This window comes from Martes martes (genome assembly GCF_963455335.1).
Source record: "Martes martes genome assembly, chromosome: 2".
Classification (NCBI taxonomy): domain Eukaryota; kingdom Metazoa; phylum Chordata; class Mammalia; order Carnivora; family Mustelidae; genus Martes; species Martes martes.
Genome location: NC_137889.1, coordinates 139,331,781 through 139,358,574, shown reverse-complemented (window position 1 = coordinate 139,358,574; position 26,794 = coordinate 139,331,781). Strand labels below are relative to the sequence as shown.

The following is a 26,794-nucleotide window of genomic DNA, read 5'->3' as shown; positions in this document are numbered from 1 at the left end:
GGTGGAGCGGCTGCTGGCGCGGCGCGGCGCGGCTCGGCACGGCGGCGCCCGGGCGCAGGCGAGCGGGCGGAGCAGCGGACGGCGCCCAGGCCGCCCCACGCGCCGGGCTCGCGGCGGAGCGCGCCGGACTCGTCGGGGCCCGCGGCCGCCCGCGCCTTTCAATGGGCAGCTCGCACTTGCTCAACAAGGGCCTGCCGCTCGGTAAGGCCGCGCGCGCGCATTTCCGGCCGCGGGGGCGGGGCGGCGGGCGGGGCGGGCGGGGGCGCGCGGGCCCTGGCTTTGTGTGCGAGTGCGCGTGCGCGCCGGCATCCGCGCGCCGTCGGGGGCGGGGTCAGGGGCGGGGCTGCAAAAGGCCGTGCGCGTGCGCGAGCCGCGCCTTGTGAATGCGCGTGCGCCGGCGCCGCCGTCACGCCCGCCCCGCCCGCCTGCTCGCCCGCCCTCCGCCGCCGCCGCAGCCGCCCGCGCAGGTGACACAAAGGGGCGCCGCACTCGGGCCCCTGACCCCTGGTCCAGGCCCCGCCACACCCGCGGCGCGCCCCGGCGTTCGGACCCGGCTGACCCACGGCCCCCTCCCGGGCCCGGCCCTCTGCCTCCAGGCCCGCGCGCACCCTGCGGGGGCCGGGCTCCTGGCGGTCGCGTGGGCTCGCCCCGCCTGGGCCTCGGGGGCCTTTGCCGGCGTTCCTGCTCCCCGGGGCTCTGGCGCGCCGGCGTGCGCAATCACCTCGGGGGCCGGCGTGGGCCGGCGGGGTGCGGGCTGCGTGCGGGCCCCGAGCCCCGCGTGCCCCCGGGCGGCCCCGCATCGCGGCATCTCTCGTTTGTCGCACGTTTACAGTCAGGAGGCCGCGCCGGTGGGGAGGGCGGCCCGGGTGCACGCATCCCAGCTCGGCGCCCTGGTCGCCGCGCACGCTCTTGGCTCTCCCGTCGCTCCCGCAGTCGCTCGGAGCTGTGGCCCCGGCTCTGCTGCCCCCACGGCAGCTGCCCCCCTCGGTGTCCTGAAGGGTGTCCGGGCCCCTGGCGGCCGCTCTGGACCACACGGGGGGCCTGCGGCCGGGGGCGGCGGGCCAGCGGGGGACGCGCCGGGTGGGTCCTGGCTCGCTGGCCCGCTCCGTGCCTGGTGCCCCTGTCGAGCCCAAGCGTCGGGGGCCATCTTGCAGTTCCTGGTCCACTTCCAGCCTCCCGGGCTCGGGCCTCGTCCACAGTGGCGCTCCCGGGGGTGGCCGGGGAGGGGCCGGCCTGGGTGGGCCCGCGGCCGCCGCTCCTCCTCCTCACCTCTGCCGGGCCGTCGGAGCCTGGGGCTCCCTGCAGCCACACCTGAGCCTCCGCGTTGGAGGTTAGATCTTTCTCTGGCTGGGTGCTCTGCCCAGTTCTCTGCCCGCCTGCTGAGAAATGAGGGCACCACCTCTGGGCATGCCCGGGAGGACGGCCTTCACGTTGGCAGCATCTTGGAGAAGCCCGGAACCTGGCCAGCAGCCAGACCCTTTTGCAGTGATCATTTTCCCCGTGGTTTAGGACAGATTAACCTGGATGGGGGAGAGGGGAACCATTTGCCATCTAGAAGCTGAACAGGATTGGCTTTCTTCTGGTTAGTCTGAATGGAGTACTCACAGACATGAAATCCTCACTCAGCTCCCACTTCTTGGGGTGGCTGGAACGTCCACATCCCCTTTTCCAGGATCAGCCTCCCCTTCAAGAGCAGTGACTTCGTTTGTATAAAAACATACACAAGAGAGTTCTTGGGAGCGGCTGGCCTCCAGCAGTGCAGGCGTTGGAGGCACCTGGATCTGTGCACACCCACCCCAGGGTCCTCACAGGCCATCCGCTCTTGCGTGGGTGGGCATCCCCAATGTTCTTGGAGGAGTGATCAGAGAAGGCCAACACACAGACCCAAGCCCATCCCTGGGATATCCCGGCCAAGCCATTGACCAGTGTCTGTAAGGTGGAGATGGCCATGTGAGGCCATCTAGGATCACAAGTGAGCATCTGCCAAGTGTTGGGGTCTGGTGTCAGGGCCACGGTGGGAACAGGGTCAGGGTGAGGGGCCCCTGCTTTCCGTAGCTGCTGTGTGTGCTCACCATCATTGTCCTGCTGTCCCTGGAAGACATCCTGGCCATGCGTGGCATCTATGGTTCGCCTTTCCTCTGCCCTTCAGAACTTTGTCATAGTTGGCCATGGGGGTTCTCTCTGGACCCGGGCTTTGGTCTGTCCCCCCTCCTTGCAGCCCCTGGCGGTGCCTGCTATGTGCTCTGCTCCTTTGGCTTTCCAGGTTTCTTCTCACTTGGGTTTTAGCACCATTGAGCACATGGTTTGCTTTGGGCATCTCTATGAGATCTTGGGAGAGACGCACACCTGGGGCATCGCGTCTGCTGTGTGCAGGCATGTCTCGTCCAGCCTCCCTGGGGGTGTCTGTGCGGTTCCAGCCTGTTCTGCCTGGACGGGTTGCTGCCCCCTCTGAGAAATGGACTTGTGGCTGGAGTGAGCTGTCTCAGCCCTGGACCCTCTCTCCCGGCTGCATTTGGGGTTTCCCTTATAGCCTCTTCTTGAGTTTGAGGACACACAGGGGTGGGCGCCTGGAAGCCCAGAGCTGCTGATGTCCTGCTAACTGTTTTGAGAGCCCCATGCCCTGGGAGGCTGGAGCCGCCCTATCTCTATCCGTGTGTACACGTGGCTTGGCCATGGGGTGAGCTGTCAGATGTTCACTGGGGGGACCCCGGGGCAGAGTTGAGCACATCCCTGTAGGAGAAGGGCCTTTGGGGCTCAGAAGTGGGTCTGGCCTTGGCGCCCCACCAGCCGGCTGGAAGCTGAGATTGGCAGCGACTTCCTGTGGCCAGCCAGCCACGAGCAGAGGGCTGGGCCCATGACATGGCCATTCTCTGCCGTGGCCTCTCACCTGCCCTGGAGCACCCTGTGCCAGTGCCCTTGGGCTGTTGCCAGGTCTGAGCAGCTGGAGCACAGCTGGTTGCTGGCTGCCTGCAGCTCTTGGTTGTGGAGGAGCTACCCAGTCCAAGGCTTGTACACCATGAGGCTTTTTATCCTGTGGCAGAAGTCTTTCTAGAAGACTCCTGGTTTCCCTGCACTGGTGGTGCGAAGGAGGACCCATGGCAGGCTCCGGGGGAGGGGAGGCTGTGTCTGGCCCTAGCACCGTCATCTGCATTGGGGGGGGCGGGCAGGCCGCAGTGCACCTGCCTCCAGGTCCCAAACGGGACTTCACATCCCAGGTTACTACTGTCTGCGGAAGCTCAGCTGTGGATCTGCCCACGGGCTGTGCCCTGGTGTGGGGCCCGTGCTTGTCTGCCCCAACGAGCCCCCGGATGTCCTGAGGGGGGCACCAATGTTCTGCCGAGCCAGAGAGCTCACGGACTTCTCGTCACGTGCCAATGCCAAGGGGAGGCCGAGTTTCTTCCTGTGGCCCCCGGGAGGGGGGGTCCTTTATGTCCTTGCCAGCTCTGCAGCCTGGCCCTAGACTGGGGCTGGGAGGACGGTGACCACCTGGTAGGATTGGAACTTGGGACAGTTGAGAAGAAATCCTAGTGTGGGTGGGGCCGCTTTTTGGACACCCCAGGCATGAACTCTGGCCTGTCGGACCCCTGCTCCTTACCCCTGGGCCCCTTGTCAGGCTGCCTGCCTTGGGCTGCGGAGCTGTTAACTCTGGTCTTCCTGAGTCTGTGACGTCCGTGTGGTGCAGGGAGGCCCGGCCTTGGGAGTTGCATCCCCACTTGGGGTCTCCCTGCAGCAGCTGTTGAGTATCACACGCAGAGGGCAGGAAGGTGACGGTCCTTCAGCCCCAGGTTCTCAGGCTGGGATTCTGAGGCACCACCAGACTAGCAGCACACATGTGCGCACACATAATAGTGCGAGAGAAGAGCATGTGGGAGTCTTGGGATGAGAACATGCGTCTACAGTAGACTTACGTGTGGGGGTGTGAGCGCCTTGCTGGTTCACGATGAGTTAAGGGGACAGCTCTATGCCAGTGGCCTTCAGTTCATCACCTGAGGGAGCGGAGCTCCTGGTCTTCTGGGAAAGGCTCCCACACAGCAGGGAGTGATGTCTCCCTGCCGCCGGCTCTTCCAGAGCCCCTTTCTGGGAGGCTGTGAGCGATGATGGGAAGCCTGTTGTGGCGGAGGGCCTGGCTTCGTGGAGGTGGAGGGAAGGGCTAGCAGGGGCCAGCCATACTAAGGAGTTCGTGTTTATGCTGAGTCTGTGAGGAGCTCTGGGTCTCCTTTCTGAAGTCTCTGACTTGGGGGGGGGGGGCGCTGTCCTAGTGGGAGCATGTAGGCCCAGGGGGGTGGGGTGGTGCTCTGGGGTTTGGTAGACCAGAGTCTGGGGCCTGAGCAGGTGGGAGATGGCCTAGTTTCTGAGGCTGGAGAAGTATCAGGGAGCACTCTAGGGGTGAATTCTGGGTGTTGAGTGTGGATGCTTGTCAGAGTTGCAAGGGGAAGGCTTGACCAGCCAGGGATGGGATCCCAAGGTCAGATGGGCCTGGGTTCTCAGCACCCCCCAGGGGTTCCTGCTGGTGTAGGTGCCAGGGAGCTGCTGTGATTGGTCTGGGGAGGGGGGAACTCCTCGAGTGTCCCCAGAGTGTGCCAGCTGCACCCCCAATCCCTCTGGAGGTCAGCTGGGTGGGGTTGAGCCGATTAGAGCTCCGCCCAGTGGCCCAATCACCGGTGGGCTGCGGTCCCTTCCTTTGCTTGTTGTCTTTAAAATGAACTTTGAGACCAGTTGTAGACTGGCAGGAAGATGCTGAAGGCAGCACGGTTGGTCTGCAGTCCCTGCAGGCAGCTGCCCCGGGGTGGGACCCCTTCCACTGCCGCCAGACCAGCACCTGCCTGTCTGACCTGGAATTCTGTGCCCACGTTTGGGGTCCTGCCGCTGCCCCATGCCCCACCTCCCCGTGAGGGCCTCCTGTGTCGCCAGCCATGCTGACTGTTGCATTTCCCCCACCACCTTACTGAGTTGTAGGGGTGCAGGTGTGTGTGCTTGGTCACCTCCCTCTGTGGGCGCCCAGCCCCCCAGGGCCACCTCTCAGTGCACAGCTTATCATACGGGAATAAAGCCCGTGCACGTGTCAAGGTGGTGATCAGGATTCAGTCACTCCCTGTGAGCTGTAGGTGCGGGAGCCGCTGTGTGCCCGGTGCCTGCGAGGTGTGGAGCTGGTGCCCATGAGCCCCTTTTTCTGTGAAGCTGTGAGCAGCCCAGGTGTCCATCCAGAGTGGGACATCAGAATCGGGCCAGAGGTGGCCAGGGAGGAACCCTGGGGGAAGGGCTGGGGTGCAGCAGCCTGCATCCCACCCCTGACACTCAGGCCCATCCCTGGTCAAGGGGCTCTCGGGCCGGCTGTTTGGAGCAGGTGGCTCCCAGGAGCCCCATGTCAGCGGCTGTGGGACAGGCACCCGGGAGATGTGGAGTGGAGCTGAGGGCTACAGGCCAACCCAGGGTCCACCCATCAGCTGTCCCTTTGTAAATGTGGGCCATCGCCTGGGGGCAGACGGTGAGCAGAGGCCTGGCCTCCTGTAGGTGCAGGCATGAGTACCGTGTCCCTAACTACCTGCCGGGCGTTTTGCTCTGGAAAATGACTGCAGACGCTGTAGCTGTATCGGCTTCCTTGACTGGGGGGCATTTCTGTTTCGTTTCTGGGGGTGGGGGGCAGGATCTTCTGTAATGTGTAGCCCCCTGATGGCCTCCTGGGGTGTGGGTCTGAGCCACCATGGCTGTGCTCCCTGTTGGGGTTCAGCACAGGGGCAGTACCTGCCACCTGGGGGGTGGGTGCAGAATGCAACCAGCTGTTGGCTGGGACCACCCGAACCTGCCCTCCACCGTTTAAATATGTTCAAATAGCAAGCATTTTGCAGTAACATTTCTATGATTTTGCTGTCTGTTTTTTAAGTTTTATTACATTCATTTTAATGAATGTCCTTTAGTTTGATTTTATCTTTTACAGCAAAGCTGTCTTACAGATGGTTAGGCGTGCAGCGCAAATGCTTGAGAAAAGATGCTTTCAGTGAAAACCTTAGACCTGGTTGGGCAGCGGTGACCAGAGGACCCATGGCAGGTGCTGGTGGCCTGCTGGCCATGAGGCCCTGTCCCCTCAGCCCTGTCCTTAGCCCCACACTGCGTGTGGGGGCCTTCCCTCCACGTCTGGGTGATGGCCACCCCATGTGTTTCCATCATCCTTCGCCGTACCCCCTCTACCGCCTGTGTCCGTGGTCGTTCTGCACCGTGAGGTCACCTGGCAGGGCTTCTGTTGGGCGTTTTCCAGGAGAGAAGTGGAGTGTGGTATTTCCACGCCCCCCCAGCACTAGTCCAGATTCTTTTTGTTGTCACTCGGTCTCATGCTCTCCCGCACAGTTGGGTGGGTGGCAGGGTCCCATGTCACTTGCTGTTGCTGGGCTGGGCTCAGCCTCCCCCACCCTAAGATGCCATCATGCTCTTTGTGGGGCCCCGGGGCCAGGATGGGCAAGAGCCAGGCTCACCTTTGTATATGTACAAACTGGGCCTGGAATCACCACACATCTGCACGCTGGGTCCTGCGACCTGCAGCCTGACTTTGGGGCCCCACACCTGCCTGCCCTCCCCTGGGTGGGCACATGTTAGCACCCCTGGGAAGGCAGCCTGGGACGCACCCTGGCCCATTAGGCTGCTTGTGCGCTTCTGAACCTCGGTCAGCTGTTGGCAAAGCAATGCTTCCATTTGAAATCATTTTCACGAGAAAGGTGAGCCAGGGACAATGTCAAGCATGGGGTGAGATGCCTCACATGCCCAAGGGGTCTGGTTCTCCCTACCTTCAGTGGGAACGAGCATGCAGATGTGAAGAAGGCCGCTATCTGCACATGCACCACTGGCCTATGCTGTCTGCTGGGGCCACACCGACCATGGAGGACCCAGCGGGGGACTCTGGTTGCTGTCAGGCATGCCTGGTGCTTCCTTCTCTAGAATTTAGGAAGAAAACTGCAGAAAGCCTTGTGACCGCATGGTTGGTGTGACCCCTTCCAAACTCTCTGTCGCCTGCACGTGCTGAGCATGATTCACGGGGCCCTCCAGGCTGAGGAGGGCTGAGCGCCCTGGGCTCCGTGGAGGGGATGGCTGTGGTTTTGCCCAGCGTGAGGCCACTGCTATCTTGTGGCTGCTGTTGGAGTAGGTGTGGGGCCAGTGCCGGAAAGTCGAGGAGCGCGGAGACCTGGCGAGATGGAATGGACTTGGCTTGCAGGGCCTGGGGTTCTGTGGCGCTCTCTCCTGCCTCTGCCTCATCGCAGCCCCAGTCTGTCTGCAGCTGGTGTCTCCCTCCCTTACCATCTGCAGGCGCCTGGCAGCGTGGGGTTCCCGTGGGGCCTGATCTAGGGTACTCGCCGCTGTGTGGGGGTGGGAAGCCCTGAGGAAGCCGGGCCAGCCAGCCAGACCAGAGTGCTTTGTTGGGCTGAGGTTGGTTCACCCCTGACCTGAGGCCTACATCCTTAGGGTGGTCTGCGTTCTTGGCGGCCAACTTGCCGCTCCCCGTCCAGACACCTCACACTTGCCGCCACTTTCTACACCCATAGAGGCCAGGGCTGGACGGTCCCCGAGGGTCCCTGAGAGCTCTCTGGGACGTCACCCTGTCACAGAGCACCCCCTCCTGCGTCATGAAGTGTGAGCGATTTGTCTTATTTCGTGGCTCATCGGGCATGTTCTTTGTGGAACAGAGTTAAAGGAGGGTCCATCACAGACGATTTCCCACATTTTGTATTTTCTTGAGCCAGGTGTCCTGAAGCTACAAGTTTGTGAGGAGAAGTTCATGTGCATCAGGAGGGTTCAGGCCCTCCTGCCATCTGTGCCTGACCTCAGAGCAGCACTGGCGTGGGTCTGACCTGGGCAGAGCATGACACAGTCCCCTGCTGGGGGCCCACCCGTTGCCGCCCACCTGCCTGTGAAGGACTCTTAGCTATGACTGCAGTGACAGGGAGAGAAGGGGCTCCGATATCCTCTACTGAGGGAGGGTCCCTCTTCCCACAGAGGGAATAGCTCAGCCCGCAACAGCACAGGACGGAGCCAGTTTGGCCAGGCCTGAGCTGGCCAGTGGTCCCTGCCCGGTGGTCGGCTATGGCAAGCTGTGGCGGGACATGGGGAGCGGGATGCTGGCCTGGGCAGTTTGGCCCAGCCCAGGGAAGGGCCTTGGCACGAAGCCTCATGGAACTGAGGGTCTTTGCGGACCCTGGGCTACCTGCCGGGACCCCTTCCTCCCACATTGGGGCTTCAGTGCTCTCTGACCAGGCGGCCCAGTGTGGAGCCCGTCGCGGGGATAAAGGCCTGTGAGCCATCCACGTCCTGGCAGAGAGCCAGTGTACTCAGCCACCTGGGAGCTGGTCAGGAGTATGGGTGCTTGAAACCCACAGAAGGAATCAAGGGGAGAAGCACTCAGACTGGCCCCAGCTTGGGCCTGAGACCCCCAGCACACACAGCTGCCCTCCTGCCCCGTACCCCCACACATCCTGGTGTTGCTGCCGGCTGCACGTGGCTGGCCTGGCCGTGGCTTCCCCACAGGCCAGTCTGGATCCTGTGTAGTTGAGCCCAATCGCAGTGTGGGTTCTCAGGCACATGCGCATTGGGGTGGGGACAGAGGAGCTCAGTCAGAAATCACGCCTGCAGAAGCCCAGGCTCACAGGGCAGGACAGCGGGACACCCATCCTAGGTGTGGACATGCTGCTTGCAGCAGGGGTCTGCCCGGGTTCCGTGGGCTGCAGGCCCGTCCCTGCTGGGGCTTGTCTGCCCAGTTTCCATGTGACCAGCATTTGGGGGCGGGGTGCAGCTAACCCCTGCGTCCATCCATGCAGCCTCCTACCCTTGTGACGTTCCTGCTCTGTGCGGGGCTCCTGAGGTACACGCCGGTGGTGTTGTGGGTCCTGGTCAGAGTGATGTCTAGCCTCGCCTTGGGGGCCAGCCGGTGTGGGGTCCTCATGCTGGGAGCAGGGGTCCCATGTTTGGGGTGGATCTGGAGCACTCCTGAAACCTCAGCCTATCCCTGACAGGTGTGTGACCCGTGTGCATGCGTGTCCTCTGTGCCTTGTTAGGTGAGCTGTGCCTGAGTCGAATGCCTCTCCCTGGGGTGTGGCCTACAGGGACTGGCCAGGGGGGCCTGTGTCCCAGTTGGCCTCCCCTGGTCATTCCTGGAAGCCTCATCTGCAGTCCCCTCTCTCTGCGTGGTCACAGGCCTGGGAGGCTGTTGGCAGCGAGATACTAATGTCTGGAGCTGACCACAGACCTCACACATCATGGACACTGGTGGCACCCCGGGGCGGGGTTCCTGAGTCCTTGCAGGGAACGCTGGGGCCAGGCCCCTAGAGGGAGACTCGTACGCTGGCCGTGCCCCGCTGTCTGCTCGGAATACCGGGGGTGGCCCCTGCTCACTCGTGGGTCCCAGCCTGGCCACAAAGAGATGCAGCGAGAAGCTTCCCCCTTGTGGACCTTCTGGCGTCTGCAAGTTCCTGTTGGCCCTGGATGGATTTTAACGTGTCTCTTGTGTTTAATTTTTAGTCAGACTTTGACCCCGGTGCAGGCTTCAGTGGTTGCTGCGGATCAGGAGCCTAAGAGCTTTGGTTCGAGACAATTAAAGACGTGGGATGAGGATCCAGTGACAGGACGCGGTTCTGCCCGGGGATTCTGAAGATAAAACGCTTTGAAAAGTCGAATTCATGGTCGTGGAAGCCGAGCCCATATTAAGAAATGTCAGGTTGGTAGGGGCTCCTGGAGCGTGCAGCCGCTCTACTCCAGTCCCTTGGAGACTGTGCGGCGCTCATGTCCGTGCAGCGCGGGGCGGCCTGAGCACCAGGAAGGGGCCGGTGGACTCCGGGGTCTCCCTGTGGTGAATGCGGTGGGTCAGGGCGGCGACACACCCTGTGGTACGCCAGCCACAATGAGGCCCCCCCAGGCAGCAGAGCACAGCAGTTCCTTGGGGGTCCCGGACGGAGGTCTGAAGCCGCTGGTGGGCCAGGCCTCACAGGTTGCTGGTAGGTCTATTCTGGTTGTCCTCCCATGAGCTCCGTGTTACCGTGGAAACCCGAGGCCTGTTCTGGCGCCGACTGCGGGGTCAGGAGGCAGCATCCTCTCATACGCTGCCCAGTGGGTCACAGCAGTTTCTGGCGGGGTGGGGGGGGGTGGTCTCTCGTACCTGGCGGCAGCTCCACCCACATGCTACAGCCTTTCTCACGGCCTCGTAGCTGTGCCACGAGCTCCCCTCACAGGCGGTCCTTCAGGCCGTGTTCTCTAGAAACTGAAGCTGAAGGACACGGTGGGAGGCATTTTCCAGTTCACTCGGAAGCAGTGATGATCAGCGCGCTCCGAGCACGTAGATAACCCTCACACATGAGACATCGCCGTTCTCTGAGGAAGGCTGGGGAGAGGAGTGGTGCGGTCCCCACACACAGGACTCCCATGTTGTCTCTCCGGATGCGGGTGACTTGTCACCCTGCAGGGGCAGGAATCACTTTGCTCAGCAGGGAGTGGGGGACACAGCCCAGGAGGCGTTCTGGCCTCACGGGGCCCACACGGAGCCGCCAGCGGGGCTGCCAGGTCTGTGCCGCTCACGTGGTGGAGGGTGAACCTCCTGCCCGGGGGCGGGGGGAGGCCACAACTGGGCTCCAGGCTCCAGGCAGCCCGCTGTCCCCGCCCCCGTTCTCCTGCGAGGGAGGGCTGCCTTTGCAGTGGTTGGGCTGGTCTTGGTGAGGCCATGGGTTTGGTCACCTGGGAGGCCTCGTGTATCCGCTTGGTGCAGGACAAGGCAAGCTTACCTCTCCTACGGAAAGAGCTGTTGGTTGTTGTTATCTTGTTCCAGGCAGGTCGGGGGTTCCAGCTGCATCCCCCATGTTTTAGCCCTTCCCCACCTCTGCACCTTCTGTGCATGAGAGGGTGCTGGGCCTGGGGGATGGTCCCATCAGTGTTTCTGGGCAGCCATGTGGCAGCCGCGGATGGAAAAGGGCCAGTGGGTGCTGTCTGGAAGCTGGTGACATCATAGTCTGCGTGTGCCTGGTCAAGACGGTCCAGATCCTGGCGCAGGGCTGCCGTGGCACCTCCACATGTGGCTAGGCCCCAGGTCCTGTGGCGGGGGTGCCGGTCGGCTGGGGTCCTTGTTCGCTTGGGGTCGGTGAGCCGTAGCTGACACGGGTTGGCTTTTAGGAGAGGTGTTTTTACTCAGGTTTGACAAGATCCCGACGGGTGGACACTTGGGACTCGTGGGGCTGTGGGTGGTGGTGGGCGCCAGGGGAAGCGAGGTCTCTGGTGGGGCCACCATGGGCACTGAGCATCACTCCTGTCTCTGTAGGCGTCCGACCCCCGATCATGAACGGGCCCATGCACCCCCGGCCCCTGGTGGCCCTGCTCGATGGCCGGGACTGCACGGTGGAGATGCCCATCCTGAAAGACGTGGCCACGGTGGCCTTCTGTGATGCACAGTCCACTCAGGAGATCCACGAGAAGGTAACTGTGCAGGGTGCTTGGGGGAGCGAGGAGGGCAGGGTCTCAAGCGTGTGCCTCCGTGGCTCCCAGGCCACCAAGACTTGGGGCCCCTGTCATACCCCCTGCTGACGTGGAGCCAGGGCTACTCTGTGGCTCTGTGAGCCACTGCCATTGTAACCACATGTTACCAGAGCGTGGAGCCTGGCGCCGTCAGCCCCTGGCCGACAGCAGTGGGGGCCGATGAGCTGTGTCACCTGGTCCCACCTTGGTCTCCCAGGTTGTCCCTGGCTGGCGGTCAAGTACTTAGGCCTGGAGTGTCCGCCCTTCTGGAAGCGGAGCTGATGCCCTGGGTCTAGGTCCGGGTCCTGGTGCCAGGATGGATGGGACACAGCTGTGCTCACATACTGCCTACCATGCAGCCTGGTAGCCGCCACAGCAAGCCTTGAACGGGGATCCTGCTGTCCTGGGGGTGCTGGTAGGAGCAACAGACAGTCCTCTGCCCAGGAAAGGCCCGTTGGCTGGACCTCAGATCATCCCCAGCACTCGTTTTCCTGCTGCATGTCTGTCCCAGGACCGAGGACACAGGCAGAGAGAAAGACTGGGCTTGCAGCCTCACAAGGAGCTGAGAGCTCCGGGAGCAGCTTTGGGGAAAGTCTAGAAGACCCAGAGGGTCCTCACGCAGCAGGAGGGGATGGGGGTGGGGCAGCTGAGGGTCCGGCGCCGTTGACAGAAACCTTGGGACCCCGTGGGGTTGGGGTTGTGCAGGAACGTGATGAGGTGTCACCCACCAGCCGGCTGTGGTCCCTCTGGAGCAGGCACATGCCGTGACGTGCCTGCCGGTGACACCCCTGGTGTCTGCCCCAGAAAGGCGAAGTTCAGTGTCCGCCGAATCCTGCCCTCGAGTGTGGCCGCAGCCCTGCTCCCCAGAAGCAGAAGAAGTGGGTGGCCTTGGCAGCACGGGGGCGCCCGGTGTCCTGGGCCGTGGGAGGAGCGTGTGCGACACGCAGCTGGCGCCTTGGGGCTCGGTGCTGTGTGCTTCTGCTCATCTCAGCGACAAGGTCAGAGGATGGAGCAGAGTAGCCGGGGTTCGGGGTTGGGGGTGCTCTCACCACCGGGGGCTAGAGCCACTCGTCTGCGCACGTGCAGGCACAGTGGACAGACAGGCGGCAGAGTTGGGGAGGGCAGCTTCTGGCAACTTTCTGTGAATTTGAAACGGTTTTGAACTAAGAAGATACTAAAAAAAATCAGAGATAGTAAATGAAAGAGACAGAAATGTTTAAAAATTGTGAGCAATATTAAAACAAGTTCTGTCAATAAATCTGAAAACTAAGACAAAACGGATGTTTTCCTTTAAGATTGTAATTTACCAAAATGATCTCAAGTTAGCATACGACCTAGAGAAGCGAGTCAGAGCCCCGGGGAGGGGCAGGGACAGCCTTAGCGAGCTGGCGACTCTGCCCCACGCCAGCACATGGACGGTGCCCATCTGGAGAACGGGTGAGTCTGCAGGAAACGGGTGAGTGGTGCTCTGGAGATGAGCAGGAGTGAGCCCTCGCAAGACCCGTGCAGCCAGCAGTATTGAAAGGGGTCATCCGAGAACTTGAAGGCGCTCTTGGAAATTAAACGTGCGAGTGGAAGATTTAAATTTTAACAAGGAGCCTGGAAGACGCAGTTAAGGGGAGCCTGGGAGGAAGACGAGGCGAGGAGGCTAAAGGGGAGCTCCTTGCTGGGTGCAGCCGAAGGCCTCAGCTAGCTTCCTTTTCCGAGCCTTGCTGCTGCTGTGGCCAAGTGACAGAGTCCAACCAGGGAGAGCACAGCAGAGCTCCCTTCTCTGTGGGAAACCAGACGTGATGGCTGGACCCTGTGCAACCATCTGGACAAGGGGAACCATGTTTGGGATTGGCCAAGCAACAAGACAGCAGCCCTGGCCCTTGCTGGCCGTGGAGCTGACCCAGGGCCCTGGACCACCTGTCTGCAGGCTTTGGCTTGGAGGGAAACAACGCATCTCTGTGGACCCTTGTAACTAGCTATATGGCAGACGCTGAGTGTCACAGAGGACAGACCGTGCCATCCTCAGCACGTCATGCTGAAGAAACCTTCTAAGGTCAGTGGAGACTAGCTCTTGCAGTGTGAACCCAGGACAGGGTTCGCAGGATGCTCTGCTGCCCCAGTGTTCCCGGCAAAGAGATGAGAATCAGACCAGCCCCACGCCAGGTGCTTTATAACTTCCGGGGAAAACAGCTTTCACCCAGCGCTGTGTGTCCGACGGAACTGGAGCGGGGTGTTTCCGTTACTCTCTTGGAGAGCTCTTTGAAGATCTTCAGCTGCAAAGGAAGGGGTCCTCATGAGAGAGGGCTGTGTGGGGTGGGAGGGTGCTGTCTGCTGACCCGGAGCAGGGGTCCCCCAGGAGCACATCTGGGAAAGCGGGACACCTGTAGCAGTGGGCAGTAAGGCGGCCCTTCAGGGACATGCCAGGGAAAACCTCGAGGAGCCAGTCCTGGGAGGGAGACGTGAGGGGAACGTCCAGGCACGTGCAGAAATAGGCTCAGATGTGAGCGGAGGGCGGCAGGAGAGCCCCAGTAACTGGGCAGAAAGTTGGACTGTGAGTCGGTGCCTGTGAGTCAATGGGACAGACCCCCTGGGGAAGGGGAGAGGGTGGGGAAGTAAGTCCTGGCACAGCTGCAGGTGTGCACGCCTCACAGCAGATGTTTTTTTTTTTTAAGATTTCATTTACTCACCTGACAGACAGAGATCACAAGCAGGCAGAGAGGCAGGCAGAGAGAGAGGAGGAAGCAGGCTCCCCACTGAGCAGAGAGCCCGACGCGGGGCTCGTTCCCAGGACCCTGGGACCATGACCCGGGCCGAAGGCAGAGGCTTTAACCCACTGAGCCACCCAGGCGCCCCCACAGCAGATGTATTAGGGGACCTTCTGGAGGGGACGTGCTTCCTACCTGAGTGAGTGAGATATATGGGTGCACAAAATGGGGCCGTGTATAGGGAAAGTGGTTTGATTCAGAGGCAATCGGAAACAATCGTGGCTAAAGAAAGAACAGAACATAAGAGAAGTGGGTGGACAGTGGCAGTCCCTGCAGCGGCCAGGGCTTGATGTCGGATGCTCAGCCTCCCAGAAGAAGGTGGGTGGCAGAGGGGGCGTTTGGGCAAAGACAGAGTGACTGCTGGTAAGCAGGTAACACTGTCCCCACCCCATGGGCACACCTAGAGGCGTGAGGCACGGCTCCTGCTCCGCGGGGGGCATGGCCACATTGGCTCTGGTGGGCTTTCGGCATGGCTGTGCAGACCTGAAGGGTGTGGTGTTCTCTGGACCTGCACATGGCTGTTTGCCACAGGAAAGTGTCTGGAACCATAGAGAAGTGTGTTGGAGGCCCTGTGCCACACTTTTCTGAGCTGAAGTCACACAAAATGACCCAGAAAGTAAGTAAAATCTATAGAAGTCACGGGACGCTTACAAATCATGCATGTCTGTGTGTGACGGATGTGAGCGGGGTACCCACCTCTGGGATCGTGTGGTGGGCCCTGGTGAGAGCCCACCAGCAGGCATCCTTCTGGCCAGCCAGACCCGGCTTCCCTCAGGCCCTGCTGCCACTGGAAGCACCCAGGGCTCTGGGTTCATTCTGCAAGGTGGGCCCCATGTACCTTGTTCCGGGGCTAGGGACACAAGTCACCCACCTGGTCACACAGCTGGTGGAGGGTGATATGAATGGACATTTACTGGTTTCCAGCTTACGGAGACAGACTGGGCCCTGGGGATTCCTGCTGACTTCCTCCCTGGGAGGTCTTTGTTATACCTGGGGCTGTCCTGGCCACTTTGCAGTCACAACCAGGAATAAGAGGAACCTGCAAGGACAGTGGACCTAGGGGCTGGCTGGAGCAGTGCGGTGGCCCAGGCCTGCATCCCTCTGGACAGAGCTGCCCATGCAGTGGGCTTCCAACCTGCAGCTGAGTGGGGCCTCCCTGGCCCAGGGTCAGGGTTGGGCAGCCACCAAGTGGGTTCTAGTCCCGGTTTTGAGAATGCTTCACTGGGTTCCATGTGATTAAAAATATGCTCGGCAGAAAAACAACTAGGACGTGAAAAAGTAATTTATCTAGAGACGTATGTGGGCAAGTCACCCTCAGAAATGCAAATTAAGGTGAAAACAACGGATGCCAGTTTGTATGTACCACGTGTGGGGTTTTGCTCTCCGGCCCACCCAGGGCTGTGCAGTCCATGCCCAAGGGTGGGTGTACTGCTAGGGGCAGCTGGTGGCCGTCACCAGAGCCTCACAGATGGATCTCCAGCATACCCGCTAATTTCCATCCTATGGACTCAGCTCAAGGAAACCATGCATTTTTACCATGGCCCAGCCAACAGTGGAAGCAGTCCAGAAGCCCTAGCAGTAGGGAACATCCAGACGAATCATGGCTTGTCGGTGTCAGGGTGGAACATGGGACAAAGTTGTGATTTGGAGACTGATTATGCCGTGGTTCAGTGCTCAAGATAGAGAGAAGGCTGCCATCTACACATACACCGCTGGCCTGTGCTCTGAGGCTCTTCCTCCCCGCCTGTTCACAGCTAAGCCTCCTCCCCATGGTCATCTCAGGAGGAGGCCCACATGTGTCCTGCTGCCCAGGCCAGAGACTCAGACTCACCTCTGGAGAGTCCCTCTCTACAGTCTTTCTGTCCCTGAGACCAGGGCTGCTGCTGCTCGTGCTGGCCCGGATGCATCTTTCTTTTCCCAGTGCACGGCTCTGTCTGCCCACAGTAGGCACTGACAAATCTGTCCACTCGCCCCCCACTATCGTGGCCGCCTTCCTCTCCAGTCCACGCAGCTCAGCACAGGGTGGCCAGAGGGGGTCTTCCTCGGGTCTTGTCAGCAAGGTCTGCTTTCTCCCCTCCATCTCAGGCCCTCACCGTGTCCACTTATTAGCTGCTGTCCCCATGCATTTTGCCCTGTGGGCACTCACTGCCACTCAGCTGTCCCATGTGTGCCCGCACCCCACCTACACCAGGTCCAGTCAAGGTACCAGGAGTCCGTGCCTGTGCAGCCTTGATGTCCTCCCAGGAATCCAGGACTGAGCTTCCTGGGATCTTTAGTGTGGGAACTGGGGTCGAGCTTCTTGGGATCTTCAGTGTGGGAACCGAGTTTGAGCTTCCTGGGATCTTCAGTGTGGGATCAGGAGCTGGAGTTGCTGGGACCTTCGGTGTGGGATCAGGGGCCGGGGTTCCTGGGATCTTTGGTGTGAGATCAGGAGTAGGGGTTCCTGGGATCTTCAGTTGCGGGATCAGGAGCCGGGGTTCCTGGGGTCTTTGGTGTAGGAACAGGAGCTGAGATTTCTAGAATCTTCAGTGTAGGAATCCTAGCGGGTGCCAGCAACACCCAACCATTCCCTTAACGTCAGGCCCGCCAGGGCTCCCAGGACCAGGGACCTACGCGGCCTCTGTCCTGCTATTTAACTGTCTCTTCCTTCACCTATTTTGTGTGGTCCGCTAAGGACAAGTGCTCCTGGCTCCATCTGCCATTAGAAGGGGAAGGGAGGTCATGCCAGCCTCAGAGGGAGCTGTCCGCATTTTGGGTTGCCATTTGTGTGATAGAGACTCAGCTCTTGGGGAGAAGGGGATGAGAGGGAGAGTGGGCAGCTCACTGTAGGCCATGTACCCCACACGAGACACTGCTCTAGGCCACTCGGCACATAACCCACATGCGGGCTGGGAGGGGTGTGGTGCCCTTGGCTCACGCATGGGGCCTGTGGATCAGCAGCCTGCGCACAGCCCCTGGGGTGGCCTCCCTCACCTGTTGGACGGGCCTCCGTCGCCATCCTTGAGACTCCCGTGTGGAGGAGGATGGGGTGGCCCACACCGGGTTATAGGTGCCCTATAGCATTTTGCTGAATGTGACATGTCCTTGGCCGTAAGGCTCATTGTATCCGCCAGGGGCAAATAAAGCCCGCCTCTCAACCATGACAGGTCATGGATTGCATCCTGGGCCCCCTGCCCTTGGGCTGGGAAATTGGATAGTGCCCGCCCTCTGCCAGCGTCTGGCTGTCGTCAGAGTGTGTCCCAGGTGCAACACAACAGCCCTTTAAGGCAGCGCTCATGGCCCTGGGGCACAGGCCCACCGCCCTGCTGGACCTGGGACAAGCCCCCAAGAAGTTGGGCGTCCCCGACCGGCCCCCCCCAGCCTGGCTGGGGCACATCTGGGGGCTTCAGTCGTTTCCAAGGCACCAAGGGGGGGGGTGCGATGCATGCTGGGGACAGTGCAGCAGCAGTATGGGGAGTGGTCTGCTCCACCTGGCCCTGTGTAGGGCGTGGGTATGGTCTGTGTGGGTCCCGCATGGGCCTGCCTTTTCAGGGTTTGTCCTCACCTATGGAGAATTCGAGTTATGACTCCTGTGGGGGTGGGGCTGTGGGTGGATCCCCAACTTTGGGGAGGGTTTTCCCCACTGGGCAGTTTTACAGAGTGTCCTCAGAGCATGTCATCCAAACCCTGGGGAGACAGGATACCGACCTGCTCATGGGGCTTCTCGCAAGGTGACCCAGGCCACAGAGACCCATGGACACCAGGGCAGGCATCCAGGGCTGTTGTGGAGCTCATGCCCGTTTGTGGAAGCTGCAGGGGAGCACATGGGGTGGGCGTGGGGGACGGTGACCCGGAGGCCGACCCTTCCCCGGGGGCGTGTCGCCGTCTGGGGACCCTGGGTGTGTTTGTGCTGGGACCGTTTGTTGCTGTCCGCCCCCTCCACACCCACTGCCCCATAGTGTGACAGCGTGGCCCTCGCAGGGTCTGGGGGTTTTGGATGCTCTCCATCCTCAGCATCCTGTTTCACTGGTGCCCACAGGGAAGGTGAGCCCACACCCCTCCCTCCCCTCTCCCCCAGCACACACACAGTGTTCTCCCCTGGGCGGGACCCTCCGCTGCTTGGGGAGTTGAGCCCAGAGTCAGCAGGGTTGCCCACCCCAATATCGTAGCAGGGGCTCCTGCCCTGCTCCTGCCCTGAGAAGGCCGCCTGCGGTGCAGTTAGGGGAGGAGACCTGTGGGAACTGTGGGCCACTCAGGACTGTCCCAGCCTGCCTCCAGGCTGGGGGTGGGGAGAGTGTTTGCAGCACCCCCTGTCTCCCCAGGGGGTTGTCTGGGCTGGTTTGGGCAGCAGGCACTCCCCTTCACCCCCCCAGTGGGTTGTCTGGGCTGGTTTGGGGCAGCTGGAGCCTGGGGGCAGCAGGCTAGCCGGCAGAGAGCCAGGCTCGGTCCCTGAGGGCCAGCGTCTGACTGGGTGGCTGCTGTCCTGATGGCAGGTGCTGAACGAGGCAGTGGGAGCACTGATGTACCACACCATCGCGCTGACCCGGGAGGACCTGGAGAAGTTCAAGGCTCTGCGTGTCATTGTCAGGATTGGCAGCGGCTACGACAACATCGACATCAAGTCAGCTGGGGATCTAGGTAGGGCGTGCACAGCCTTTCTCTTAGCGGCTGCATCCCAGCTCTTTAGTCTTGTGGGCTGGCTTCGCTTTACACCAAGGATCGCGTTGCAGCCCCTAGTTTGGTTGGAGGCGACTTGTGAGCCCGCTGTCGGGGTGCAGCCCCCATGCCAGCGCCCAGGTCAGCACAGCTTGCGCAGGAAGCCTTGTGGGGGGCATGCACGTCCTGTGCATCTGTAGTGGCCAGGCCTGGTGAGGTGAGCGTGTGCCCAGGGCCTGCAACTGCAGGGGGTGCCCCCGGTGCCTGGTTTTGCCCGTCCTTTCAGCCGGAAGGCCGCTGACAGCGCTGGAGTCAGAGTGGCCTGGCGTCGGTATCTGCCACAGACTTGGTTTACTCTGCTTGTGCAGATGCCCCTGCCCAGCACCGGCTCACATGGTGGAGCCCTCTGGCCCTACTGTCGCCCATCCCTGGGCAGCCTCCCAAGGAAGGTGCCTGCAGCTGTGGGGAACCATGGCCTGCGTGCTTTCTACCCCGTGGGCTCCTGGGGGCCTTTGTCCCTATGTACCAAGTCTGCCTGTTTTGTGATGTTACAAGCCAGGGCTCTGCTCCTGCACCTGGGACAGGCAGGGCCTTGCCCTGTGGTCAGGCCTGGTAGGTGGGGACTTAGAAGTCCCAGGACCTGGTCTACGCTCTCCACCAGCAGCTTTGTCCCCAAATCTGGGGGATGGCATAGCACGGTTCTCCTGCTTCCCACCTGTCCTTGCATTTCCTGGTAGGCTGAGTTTTTTCTGGAAGGGAGTAGAGGTCCACCCTGGGCCCTCTCATGGAGCCCTGTGGGTGTGTTGAGTATTGTCTTGGCATTTGGAATAGCTCAAGGAGCATCAGCGCTCCTTCTGGCAAGCAGGGAGGTGACTAGTCCCCAGGCAGAGTGAGGAGATGGCAGGACAGGGCAGAACGAGGGTGGAAGGGGCCAGGCTTGGGAGAGGCGCATAGAAACGTGGAGGGGCTGGTTCCACCTCTGGACCATGAGGCCCTGACGAACCATTGGCCCCCAGTGGTAACCAGCCCATGCGGGCACGGGACAAGCCAGTGAAGCTCAGTACAGAGGAGAAGCCTGGACCAGCTCTCTGTCTGCGGCTGCTGGGGCTGATAGGTCTGTGGGAGCTGGGAGAATGGGGCCACCCTGTCCAATGGAGTGTCCCAGTTGGCCTGGGAGCCAACAAAGGCAGGCGGGGTGGGGCCTGTGTGGGTGTGTGAGGCTGCAGATAGCTCTAGATGCCAACCAGCCTGTGACCCCTTCCTGGAAGGTCCAGTGGCCAGCAGTTCAGGCAGGGCAGACCCAGGTGTTGGCATTTGCCCAGGCAGCCTCTCTTGTGTCCTATCTTGTCTACTTGCTGGACCTATTGGTAGCTTCTCCGGGTGGCTTGGAGCGTGTCCCCTGCATTTGTGTCATGGTCCGATCTTTTGTGGGGAGAGGGGAGTGCCAGGACTGGCTTGGGTGACCGCCCCCGTGTGTCTTGTGTTTCCCAGGCATCGCTGTCTGCAATGTGCCGGCGGCGTCTGTCGAGGAAACGGCTGACTCAACCATGTGCCACATCCTGAACCTGTACCGCAGGACCACATGGCTGCACCAGGCGCTGCGGGAGGGCACTCGGGTCCAGAGCGTGGAACAGATCCGGGAAGTGGCTTCTGGAGCTGCCAGGATCCGCGGGGAGACCTTGGGCATCATTGGACTGGGTGAGTTCAGCTCCGTCTTCACTCTTGCAGGGGCTCAGAGCCCGTGAGCCAGGGCTTGGCGGGGCTGCCGGATAGTCCTCCCGCACAGGGCCTGCATGGGGCTGACCTGTCTGCCCAGGAGTGCTGAGTGTGGATCACACACACACATGTGCGACAGGGCCACGATCCCATTCCTGTGCATACAGCCGTGCACTCATGCCTGTCACACATACTGACGGGTGCTTACCACACTCGGACATGCTCCCTCTGCCTCCCCCCGCCCCACCCCATGGTTGAGGGGAATTGGCTTTCAGGTGAGGGCCAGGTGGCCCCAGCCCTGCTGTGGGTGGAGCGAGCTGGTTCACCCGCGGTGACGGCAGCCATCCGGGGTCGGTGACAGCCCTTTCCTCTGCCCTGTTTGTGGTCCGTCTCCATCTCTGAACTTGAGATCTGTGCATCTGGGAGGCCCTGGGGTGGATGGGGTCGGAACTAACTAGCAGCCCCTTGTTGCACTGCTTCCCGCGCTTCTTCTGGGGAGGCCCCTTGCCTGCTCCTACCCGACTTGTCCCCTATTGGGCCACGTGGGGGACACCTGACAGGTACACGCCTGCATTAGTAGAAGACGCCAGGGCCACGGCTGTCCACAACATGGGCCTCTTGTCCAGAAAAGCTTACTGTCTTGGTGCCCGTGGGCACGTGGTCCCTAGCACTGGTCCCCAGGGGCACCCTACACCTTGGGGCCTGGGGTGGGGTTGTTGGGGGCTGGTGGGGAGCTGGGCTTGCCTGGCTGGCTGGATTTGGGGGCCACCTGGTCTCCTGAAGCAGTGTTGTTGGGAGACTCAGCAGGCCTGATTTCAGTGCAGCCCCGACCTGGTGGGGCTGCCTATCCCCATCCTGAGGTCGTGGCCCAAGCTGTGGTCAGGAGTCAGATGCTCGGTCTAGTCTGACACCAGGGCACCATTTTGCAACTGTTTACACCGTGGTCCAGGTCTGGGTACATGTCAGGTGCCATCTGCCAGCTTGTGTCGGGAGGTAGACAGGAGGAGACAGCCAGTACTTGACCTCACGGTGCTGTGGGTTCGTGTTTTGGGTAGAATTGGCAGGATGGCTCCACTCTGGCCTCACCTGGGGTCACTCATGGGCAAGGCGGTTCCCTAGGGCCTTGGTGACCCTGCACTTGTGGCAGATGCTCTCTGGCAGGCAGGTGCAGATGGGACCATTCCATTCCCTGCTTGTTTTCTTTGTCAGCATCCTCTTGCTCAGAGCAAGCTCCAGGGGTTGGGGGGAGCCCCCTGAGATGTTGGAACCTTGGCCACCACCTCCAGCGCTTGGCTGCCCGGTGGCCCCCGGTGTCCAGGTTGGCACCTGCCTCCTCAGGCACGGGGCTGTGAGCCCTCTGGCCTGCACCCTCCCAGGTGTAGGGTCCACACCTGCGATGCTGCGGCTGTGACCCCATACACCCCCCGGGGAGCCCCTCCAGCCCCCTGCCCTCCTCTCCAAATGCCCTGTCCGCCACATGGCTGGGCAGGGGCCCTGGGGCAGACAGGGCCTCGCTCCCCTCGGTGTCAGTCCTGGTCCGTGGGGATGCAGGCTGTGTGGGTGTTGTTTTGTCCGTGGCCATGGTGACGCCAAGTCTCGCCCTGTCAGGCCGCGTGGGGCAGGCGGTGGCGCTCCGGGCCAAGGCCTTCGGCTTCAACGTGCTCTTCTACGACCCGTATCTGTCGGACGGCACTGAGCGGGCACTGGGGCTGCAGCGGGTGAGCACCTTGCAGGACCTGCTTTTCCACAGTGACTGTGTGACCCTGCACTGCGGCCTCAATGAGCACAACCACCACCTCATCAACGACTTCACCGTGAAGCAGGTGGGTGCACCCACAGGCTGGGGAGCCCACTGCAGACCGGCCTGCGCTTGGAGCTGTGCCAAGGCTCCCAGCGTCCCCATGGCTGCAGCACATGCCGCGCTTAGGGTCTTGGGCCTCGTCCTGGGTGTAGCCTGCGGGTGTGGGCATGTGTGCACATGCGTGTGTGTGTGCGTGCGTGCACACCGATTGCTGGTTGCCTTGTACTTGTGTGCTATACACCACGGTTCCTGCCCCCTCAGGGAGCATGAGGCCTGGCGCCTGGGGTCTTATCTATCTGCCATCGGTGGGTGTGGACAGGGGGTCAGGGTGGGCATGGCCCTGGAGTGCTGTTGCCAAGAACCAGCTGTGAAACCAGGATGGGAGAGCCCACCGAGGAGGAGCTGCCCTGAGCCTCGAGGCAGGGGCAGCTTACTTGGTCTCTAGGAGTCTGTCCCCTCAATCCCCTCAGCGCAGGGGAAGCCCCCGTTACCACGGAGCCTGAATGGGAGCGCCTTCAGGGCAGCTCTGAGGGCCTTTAGCAAAGGGAGATGAAGCTGCTGTCCAGCTTTGGAAATGGGGGCCTCTGGTGGGGCCACTGCACTGAGGATGCTGTCTTAGGGCCTGGGTTCCTCACTCCTGGCCACAGTGCGTCCTAGATATGCCACACCCTTTCTAGGCTCTCCAGTGCATCCTAGGGGCCGGGCCAGGACACCCTGCGCCCCAACCCGCACCTCACTGCCAGGAACAGGAGGAGGCAGGCTGCGTGTTGGCGCTTGTGCCCCAACCAGGCGTCCTCAGGGTGGGGCACGGTTCGCACAGACCCCTGAGCCCTCATCCTGCCACCAGCCCCTGTCTGCTTTGCGTCCCTGCCAGTCCTGTCCCCTGGGTGTTGGCGGGGGCTAAGTGCAGAGGCCTGTGTTGATTCACTGCCACGCTGTTTTTTTCTCCTCCCAGATGCGACAAGGCGCCTTCCTGGTGAACACGGCCCGGGGTGGCCTGGTGGATGAGAAGGCCCTGGCCCAGGCCCTGAAGGAGGGGCGGATCCGGGGCGCCGCCCTAGACGTGCACGAGTCCGAGCCCTTCAGGTGCCTCTTGGCAGCACCTGGGTGATTCCTGGCTGCCGCCTCTCCCACGCCAGGCCCTCGCGCTGGCTCACGGCCCATGTTGGCCCCGGTCGGGTGTGAGGCTGGGCCTGATGCCCCCCTGCAGTCTATGGGCCCCGTCCTAGGGCTTCGGGTCCAGCCTGAGGTCCAGCTGCGGGCAGGGGATGGGGCGGGAGGGCTCGGACCTGTGCTTCATGTAGACTGTCTGGGGGTGCCCCGGTGCAGGGGCCAGCCAACCCCTGTGCAGCCACGTCTCTGAGGACCCCACCGCTGAGAAACCCGTCTGGGGCAGCAGCCAGTCCTGTTATCGGGAGCCGGTCACTGTGGGGACTGGTGCCCTCCCTGTTGGGAGGGATGGGTTGCTATACCCCAGGCTGGGACTCCTCCCTGCTGCTGACTCCTTCCCCCTGGGCTCATGGCCAGGGTGACCCACCTGGGGTGCCCTGGTCTGACCCCAGGGTGGACTTTCGTGCCAGGCGGGGTCAGGTACCCTCTGCCCTACCCTGACCTGCTTCGTACCATCTGTAGCTTCAGCCAGGGGCCCCTAAAGGACGCGCCCAACCTGATCTGCACCCCCCACGCAGCCTGGTACAGCGAGCAGGCATCCATCGAGATGCGAGAGGAGGCCGCCCGGGAAATCAGGAGAGCCATCACAGGTGAGGGGGGCCAGCAGGACCGAGCCTCCTCCCCAGGCTTGCATCGCCAGGCAGCCCTACGAGGGGGCCCACCCCATGCCATCCCCCCAGGGGCGGAGGTCAGCACGCGGTTTACACATGGTCTCCCCACGCAGCCCTTGGTCCCCCTGGTGCGTCACATTTAGGACACTTGCTCACCGTCACCCTGTGGGAATCCAGCATGTGTGCCCTTTCTTACCTCAAGCCTGGCTATGCTGGTGCAGCTGGGCTGGACCTTGTCTGCTGTTCCCTGAAATCCCTGGGCTTGGCAGACATGGGGCCAGGGGGGAGCTGAGGGCACTGCTCAGGCCTGGTGGGTGGTCTCTAAGCTGTCAGAGGACCACATCCAGACAAGGGGAGGAGAGCGGGAGGGATGGAGGCCCAGCTGTGGGGACCCTGCAGCCTTGCGCACCCCCCCAAGCCACAGCACTCCCAGATGCAGCCGTGTGACGTGTAACATGGTGCTGCCCTTCGCGTCCCTGCTGCGTGTAACATGGTGCTGCCCTTCACGTCCCTGCTGCGTCTCCAGGCCGCATCCCTGACAGCCTGAAAAACTGTGTCAACAAGGACCACCTGACTGCTGCCACCCACTGGGCCAGCATGGATCCTGCAGTCGTGCACCCTGAGCTCAATGGTGCCGCCTACAGGTGAGTGGGTGGGGTGGGCTCAGGGGACACAGCACTTCTGTGATGACTGTAGGCGGGGTCCTGGGGGTGGGGGGTTTCCTGGACGTGCATGCTCCTGTGGGCCCCATGGACCAGAAGGTCTGGGGGTGAGAGCTGGACATGTCAGACCTAGGGGGTGGTGGTACCGCCAGGCAGGGCCTTTGGGAGCAGCCCCTAGCCATCCTGGGCCTGAGCCTCGGCCACAGGAGGAACCCCGCCAGCCTCACACGCCGTCCCTTCTCCCAGCAGGTACCCGCCAGGTGTGGTGGGCGTGGCCCCCAGTGGCATCCCGACAGCAGTGGAAGGCATTGTCCCCAGCGCCATGTCCCTGTCCCACGGCCTGCCCCCTGTGTCCCACCCACCCCACGCCCCTTCTCCTGGCCAGACTGTCAAGCCCGAGGCAGATAGAGACCACGCAAGCGACCAGTTGTAGCCCGGGCGGAGCGCGGGCCGGGCGGTGCCCTCGGACAGGCGTGTGCAGAGGCGGTGCCTGCGGTGGCCGCGGCGCTCCAGAGACTGTCCAGGCGCCCGGCGGGCAGAGGTGGCGCCGGCCTCCCCGCATCAGCCGTAGTCGTCCTGTCCCAAGGGCCAGCCGCTGTCCTGTGTCCTTTGCGTCCTCGTTAAGCAGAAGAAGTTAGTAGTTAACTCTATCATGGATGTTCTTGTCTGTGTACAGTCTTTAGAACATTACAAAGGATTTGTTTGCATAGCTGTCGACAGAGAGAAAGCTGAGGGTGCGTTCAGCAGGTCGGTCTCACAGACTGTGTCCCTTGTGTGTTGGAACGCGCCCTGAAACGAGGCAGTTGGCAAACTTCTCAGGACAACGAATCCTTCCCGTTTTTCTTTCTACGCCACACAGTGCATTGTTTTTTCTACCTGCTTGTCTTATTTTTAGAATAATTTAGAAAAACAAAACAAAGGCTGTTTTTCCTAATTTTGGCATGAATCCCCTTGTTCCAAACGAAGACGGCATCAAGCGGCTGCCAGAGACGAGGCCGCATCTGGGCCACAGCGCACTCTGGCCGTTGGCGTCTGTCCCGGGGACGTGGGGCCCAGCGTCCGGCCTGTGCGGGTGCCGTCCTGCTGATGTGGTAGGCTAGCAATATTTGGGTTAAAATCATGTTTGTGACTGTAACCATTTGTATGAATTATTTTAAAGAAATAAAAATCCCAGAAAGAGCCGGCAGGCCCAGCGTCTGTTTCAGTGGCTTTGCCTCCTAGGGACTCTGGCAGGCCCCAGTCCTGGCTGCCACGGGTGGCCCTGGGGAACCCTGGGGGTCAGTGGTCCTGGCGGGGGTGGTGGGTCCAGGCTCAGAAGCTGCTGCCGTGGGGCAGCAGGTGGTGTGGGTGCAGGTGCAAGTGATGGCATTTGCCAGGGCACAGCTCCCTCTCTCCCTCATGTGCCTCCCCGGGGCCTGCCTGGGGCAAGAGCAAATGCCACGGCCTTGGCAGATGGAAGTTCTGAAAGGCCCAGAAGGCTGCAGGGACCTCTGGTCTGCCAGCTCGCAGACATGCGTGAAGCAGAGTGGTCCTTTCCTCACAGCAGCTCGGGACCAAATTGTCCCTCGTCCCACCTGGCAGTTTTCACGGGTTCTCCTGGAAGGCTCATTGGCGCCCTCAGGTCCTGCACCCCTACCCTGCACTGGCCCATGGTCCGAGGGGCACCCGCGAGGTCCAGGCTTGCTCCCGAGTCTCTAGCTAGATGGCGCCCTAGGGGCAGGGATGGAGCCTCCCCCAGCCAGTGTTCCCACCACCCCTCACCACCCCGTGCCCTGGCCCAAGCCACTGCTATGCCTCCCGGACGGAGCTCACCCGTCAGCAGTCTTTCCCACATGGTTGCACCAGGGGAAGCACTGGGGACAAGCGCCCCTTTGAGAGAGCTTATGGGGAAACGCCTTGGTTTTGTCCACATTTGATTAGGCATCTGCAGGGGACAGAATTCTAGACTGGGAGCTGCCTTCCCTCTGC

The 26,794-nt window shown here is 61.8% G+C and overlaps 1 protein-coding gene across 5 annotated transcripts; it reads left to right on the top strand.

Annotated features, from left to right (window-relative positions):
* On the top strand, positions 1–26,011 carry CTBP1 (C-terminal binding protein 1). 5 transcript variants are annotated; one of them, XM_080796628.1, is made up of 10 exons: positions 1–201; positions 9,499–9,694; positions 11,282–11,436; positions 18,704–18,848; positions 20,358–20,564; positions 22,191–22,405; positions 23,339–23,469; positions 24,016–24,143; positions 24,691–24,808; positions 25,076–26,011. In XM_080796628.1, exons 2-10 carry the CDS (start codon positions 9,688–9,690, stop codon positions 25,257–25,259), a joined length of 1,290 nt encoding a protein of 429 aa, XP_080652754.1. In that variant the 5' UTR covers positions 1–201; positions 9,499–9,687; the 3' UTR covers positions 25,260–26,011. The 5 variants fall into 5 exon arrangements, with proteins under 5 accessions (XP_080652754.1, XP_080652755.1, XP_080652751.1 ...); XM_080796626.1 differs by having other exon boundaries at positions 51–201; positions 25,073–26,011; XM_080796627.1 differs by lacking the exon at positions 1–201 and adding an exon at positions 375–467 and having other exon boundaries at positions 25,073–26,011.
* Positions 26,012–26,794: the final 783 nt, after the last annotated feature.

Coding starts and splice junctions, on each gene's coding strand:
- CTBP1 (XM_080796629.1), top strand. CDS start 162: ATGGGCAGCTCGCACTTGCTCAACAAGGGCCTGCCGCTCG. Junction 18,849..20,357: donor CAAGTCAGCTGGGGATCTAG/GTAGGGCGTGCA, acceptor TGTGTTTCCCAG/GCATCGCTGTCTGCAATGTG. Junction 24,144..24,690: donor AATCAGGAGAGCCATCACAG/GTGAGGGGGGCC, acceptor CTGCGTCTCCAG/GCCGCATCCCTGACAGCCTG.